At 40.5% G+C, this 6,000-nt stretch overlaps 1 protein-coding gene across 1 annotated transcript in view; it reads left to right on the plus strand.

Annotated features, from left to right (window-relative positions):
- The window catches only part of Cpne8 (copine 8), a 166,950-nt gene that overhangs the window by 25,415 nt on the left and 135,535 nt on the right, over positions 1-6,000 (plus strand). The window contains exons 2-3 of the mRNA XM_028753660.1: positions 2,067-2,107; positions 2,710-2,756. Coding sequence (XP_028609493.1) covers positions 2,067-2,107; positions 2,710-2,756 — 88 coding nt within the window. The remainder of the gene's footprint in view (positions 1-2,066; positions 2,108-2,709; positions 2,757-6,000) is intronic.

Raw genomic sequence — 6,000 nt, forward strand, 5'->3', positions numbered from 1 at the left:
AAAATCTGACTTAATTCCAAGTACACAGTATGTCTTCTTTTTCTCCTGGGAATTCTTCAAGAGGTGGCTTCAGGCTGTCAACTGTGCTGTCGGTTGACTGTCTTTCTTTTTCTTTTTTTCTTTTTTTTTCTTTAAATATAATTTATTTATTTTTTTCAAATTATAATTTATACTCATTCACACAGGGGTTATAAACACAGAAAGGCAGGATGTAGGGAAGGGGATGACACTGGAGTGTGGGTGTTCAGGGGGAATACAGATATCTTTCAGAACAGGGTATCATCGGCTGGGTAAGGGTTCAGGGGACAGGTCGCTACGGCTTTGCCTATGATTCGCTTGTCCTTATCTAAGTTGGTATTATCCACCAAGGCTACCTATTTACAAGGTCTATGACTACTCAGGCTGGTAAATTTCCACAAATGCTGCCTGTTTACAATAGCTTATAGCCATCTGTTTAAGTGTTTATCTACAGAGACCCAAGACTTGGTGTTGGTATACATGTATGACAGGCCTATTGCTGATTTTAGGCCTATGGCTGATTTTAGGCCTTCAGTGTATAAGCAGGGCTGCCCCTGACATCTCCTCCCTTCTCTAAGTATAGATGGGCTGTGGCGAATCTAATCTTGCAAAGGCAGGGATAGAGGCCTGACCTCCAGTAATTGAAGGGGACCTTGTAGTGGCTCCGGTCTTTCTGGACTGTCTTTATTTTTCAGTGACAGCGACCATGGTAGAAGTGGTAGCTTTTGAAGATGTGACGTTTTAGTATTTACCTACTTTATTATTAATCATAAAATACTGAACTTAACTCTTGTATTTTGGTGCTCATGTGCATGAGTGTGTGTGTGTGTGTGTGTGTGTGTGTGTATGTGTGTTTGTGTAGATCCACATCCATGCATGTGCATGTGAGTGTGTGAGTAAGACAGAGACCAATACTGATATTTTCCTCCATTTTTCTTCACCTTACTTTTGAGGGAGGGTCTTTCACAGAATCAGAAGCTTGCTGATTTTGCAGAAATGGCCTGGGTGTTGAGCTTCAGGGACCCGCCTATCTCTGCTTCCCCTGAGTTGGGCATATAGGCACATGCTGCACTACCTGGCTTTTGACATGTGTGATGAGGCCTTGACTTCAGGTTTTCAGGTTTGTGTAGTAAGCACTTAATGACTGAGCCAACTTCCTGGCACCTGAACTTAATTTTCTAATGATGCTCCAGTATTATACAATGTACAGTGCCACCTATATGATTATATTATTGCTGTTGAAGATAACAGAACACTCCAATGCCCATTTTCTGTTTTTACCTTATTCTGTTATAGATGTGAAAATACACCCAAAAATTTAAGTCAGTACTTGTATTAGCTTTGCCTAGTTGTTTATATCCCCCTACTAGAAAGATTGCTTAAACAGGATCCATGTGCTCATTAGAAATCACCAGACTAGCCGGGTGGTGGTGGTACACGCCTTTAATCCCAGCACTTGGGAGGCAGAGGCAGGTGGATTTCTGAGTTCGAGGCCAACCTGGTCTACAGAGTGAGTACCAGGATAGCCAGAGCTACACAGAGAAACCCTGTCTCGGAAAACCAAAAAAAAAAAAAAAAAAAAAAAAAAGAAAGAAAGAAATCACCAGACTAGAAAGTTGTTTGCAACAACCCTTCAAGGCTGACAAAACATGTGTCAATAGAAGGAGCTTTCTACTACATGCTGTTATATGTGTGTCCATGTGGCCGCCAGCTCTGAGTTGCAGTTTGTCTTAGTAACTAATTCTCATTTCTATTTGGGAAGATGGTCCAAGCACCTGCAGGGTCTCAATGATGAGTTACAAGGAAACCTGAAGTAGTGATGTCTGCACAGACATTCCAGTTTCACAAGATGGAGAGTCAGATCATTGCTCGACTGTAGTGCAGGACAAGAAAATGAATCCACTGATAGCCAGCCTGAATGAGAAGCAAGAGGCAGAAAGTTCATATTTAGTTCCATGTGGGTGTTTGCATATTTATATTTTCTGCAGTTATAGAAATCTAAGTGTTTGGTTTTGTAATTAACTAGTGTTCTCTGTTTTATTTAACAGAAATCTTCTTGATAGAGATACGTTTTCTAAGTCAGATCCAAGTAAGTCAAATGTTCTGTTTATTTTACTTAATCTTGCAAACATGTGAAATTTACTATTTCCATTTATGTTTGGTTTTCTTGACAACTGAAAAAAGACATTGAGATTTGTGGTAAAAATTTTTTTTTGCACCTCATTTGACAAGTGATAAGATTCTTCTTAACCCATAATCATTGTGTAAAGCCTTTAATCTCTACTTCTTAGACTTTATCAATGAATAGAACACCTTTCCTGTTTACGAACAGTGCACTGATATAAATGCAGAGTACGTTTGCCTCAGGTTGTCACTTCTGAGGTTGCCCTGAGCAAGTTAAGTATTTTAAAAGCAGTGTACACACATGCTAAACCACCGATATTTGAAATTATTGAAGTATGGTTTTAAAATGTATCTACATCTATAGTGTAATATAAAGGTATTATCTACCAATGGTAATATTCTCTGTATGCCTGTATGCTAAAATATGTTCATATTAAATTCTAGTGATTTTAAGCTCTGGAATTAAGCCTGCTGTTTTGTTTTTAAATGCATCCTTCGGACAGTTGAAACAGAGATCATGTATAGTCCTATTAAAATTGACATATGTGTGTTTTTCATCTTTTGTAGTTTGTGTCTTATATACACAAGCAGTTGGGAATAAAGAATGGAGAGAGGTAAGAGAAACCATGTTTTCAAAATCACTGTGCAGAGATGCTTACCTATTTATTTTATTTTGAGTGTTCCTCAACCCAAAGATTGGATTTATTATTGTTTGATTTACTAAATTGTACTCATGAGCTTCTCATATAGTCTTCCAGACTGGAGACATGTCCAGTTGACATGATTCCTTCTGTGCCTTATGTCTGTGGAGACAATCTCACTTTTAGCAGTCAATAGTTGAGTTTTCTTTTTATAAAATGCGAGGTCAAAGGATTTTAAGTGAAGGCACTTATTGACAAATATCACCTGCTTTTTACTTATTCACGTTTTGTCAGAAAGTAGTTTGTTGTTTGGAAATAAAACAGGAACTCACTTTCCTCACACAGATATGCACCGTTAAATGAACAAAAGCAAAGCAGATGAGAGATTCCAGTTATCATATTTTCCAGAGCATGCACATATTTAAAGGAGAGGACTGCAGTTGAGAGTGGGCCTCTCACTTCCCTGGGCTTTGCTGCTTTTCTCAGAAAGGCAGCAGATCCTTTTAATGGGGTCACAGTGTGTAGCTAGCCTTTCCTAGTGCAGTTCTTGTACTTGCTGTGGTAGAATGCTTTTCCTTAGTTACCTTACTAATTGTCTCAATGGTGAAGTAGATGGTTTAAGAAAAGACTAATGTATTTTATGCTCCACTGGGGTAAAAACAACTCAATATCAATTATATTGGTAAGGATGGATTGCCAGTGTGTTGCTGGGTTTCCCTCATGTGTTTCAGCGAGCTTTCCATTACTATAACAAACACTCAACACAGCTTATGTATAAAGAAAAACAGCTTCTTTTGGGTTCTAGTTTTAGAAGTTTAGTCTATGTTGGTTAGTTCTCTTCCCTTGGTTGAGGTAAGGCATAGTGAGAGATCAAGTTTCTCCCTAACCAGGAAGCTAATGAGAGCAAGGAGGGCTGGGGCTAGTACCCATTGAAAGTGACACCTCCCAGGGACTTCAGAATCTCTCTCCAGGCTTCACTTGAAGTCTTCTCAATAGTAACACTTTTGAAATCGACCTTTAATGCATGGGCTTTTGGGTAATAACAAACTTACAGTATTCACCTCCTGTCCTCCCAAATTTCATGGTTGTTTCAGAATGCACATTTACTCCACCCATAAGAGTCATAAAACCTTAATTATTTCAGTGTTGCTTGAAAGACTCTGTGACACCAGTGAACTGAAGGTGAGCCCTATAAAGACAAGAGTTCCACATGTCCCAGGAATAGTCGTGAAACAGACATAGAGAGAATTCAGGCCACAGAAAAGAGTTAGGTCAAAGCAAGAATGAAACTCAGCAGGGAAGAATTGCTAGTATTCATGTGTGGCAGCAGATGTGGACTTTAAGGGCTGATGTAGCCTCATGCTCTTTGATCTTATTGACTGCGGGCCATATGACCAGCCACTTCAGCTAGCCCTGCTTGTTCCTACAGCATTCCCAAGGACGCATTTCTGCCTGCGTTCACCTGTCAGAGGTTGTTTGCTGGGACTGGGAGTGGGTTGGCCTGGTATTCCTTTGAAACCTTCATGGGAACATTCATGACTCCCTTTTTAGTCTTATAGTCTGCCTACCTATAAAAGCCAGTACTATAGTGGACACTGAGGTTGACTCACAGCTTAAACTATCTGATCCCACTCAGCTTGTTTAATGAGCTCATCATGGATGTCTAAACATGGGAAATGAGTCTCTAGTAGGTCCTGAGTGCATAGAGCACCCAACAGCCCTCTCTTCTGACAGAGTGTTCCAACTAAATTTGCAGTTCTTCCCTCTGGAACTGTGATTAGTGGGAGCTGAGGTGCTCACAGCGTGTTGATTTTCTCCTGCGAGCAGGGACTCTGCTTCCTTTTTGTCTTTGTTGTTCTGACTTAACTGAACTGTACGCATGCCTCTGTCTAGCTGCACTGCAGAACTTCCCAGCCTTACGGGGAGACCTTCTTTTCTTTGATCCCGGATTCTTTCCTTAAATCTGACTAAAAGCAGCCAGTGATGCTCATGCTGAGAACTGAGTCCTTTGTAGTCTTGAATTTTCTTTGTCAGACAAACAAATCCATTATCTTCAAGTTCAAAGAACCAAAAAGTCTCAGAGCAGGGCAAAAAAAGCCTCAAATTGGTTGGCATGGTATAGTAAGCAAGACCTTTGGTCCATTTCCCGGTGGAGTTCTGGGTTTTGTTTGAGACCCCACCAGCGGACTGTTACTGTCCACGTTCCTAGCCGTGTTCAGTACTGCTTACAGAATTTCAGGCTTTTTCCACTTTATTCCACCTGACTCTTCTGTTTCCTGTGAATTCTACAGGATCATATCATGTTAGCATGCTAGCGTACAACATCCGCAAAGACCACTCAACTTTCTGGTGCCGACATTTTAGATCAGCCAACATTCCATTACTGTGACAAACACCTTTGAGATATTTATTGTAGCAATACAGATTTAGTTTGACAGTTGCAAAGATCTGAGTCCATGACATCCTTGGCTGAAGCAGTATCTATTGGCAAAAGTGCATAGTAACTCAGAGCTGTTCGCCTCAGTTCTAGGGATAAAAGGTTAGGAGAAGGACACAATCTTGCAGTGCCTTCAACAACATACTTCCAGTGACTTCATGGTGGGGATTGGGAATGGCCACCATAGGTTCATATGGGTCTTTCATGTTTACCTCAAAACTAATCATATCTAAATGTCAAGTCATTGCCATTTACCCATGATTGCTTTATAGTTTCTATAAATACAGCTAATAACAATTTTTCAATTGTCCCGATTTCTTTTCCGTATCCTCATTACCCAGTCAGTCGTGCATTCTCTTTCATAAAGTAAAACAGAGCAACAACTTACTGCTTCACTACTTTTTCTATTCACATCCTGTGTGTGTGTGTGTGTGTGTAGGAATATGTGGCTGTGTATGAGGAGGCCACAAGAGGATATCATGAATATTTCCTTGTTGATCTGACTGAGCCAGAAGCTTGCTATATTGCTTAGGGTTGTTGGCTAGTGAGCCCCTGAGGCCTCACCTCTTTGCTCCCTAGTTCTGGGCTTACAGACCTGTGGCCATGATTTGCTTCTGTCCTATGCTTTCTGAGGACTTATACCAGGGTCCTCATGTTTACAAAGTGAGTTCTTTTACCCAGTGAGCCATCTCTACAACCTCACTGGTTGGCTTTTGTTTTTCTTGTTGCTTGCTCTCTCTCTCTCTCTCTCTCTCTCTCTCTCTCTCTCTCTCTCTCTCT

The sequence above is a fragment of the Grammomys surdaster genome, unplaced genomic scaffold (genome assembly GCF_004785775.1).
Source record: "Grammomys surdaster isolate TR1022 unplaced genomic scaffold, NIH_TR_1.0 125953, whole genome shotgun sequence".
Taxonomy (NCBI): Eukaryota; Metazoa; Chordata; class Mammalia; order Rodentia; family Muridae; genus Grammomys; species Grammomys surdaster.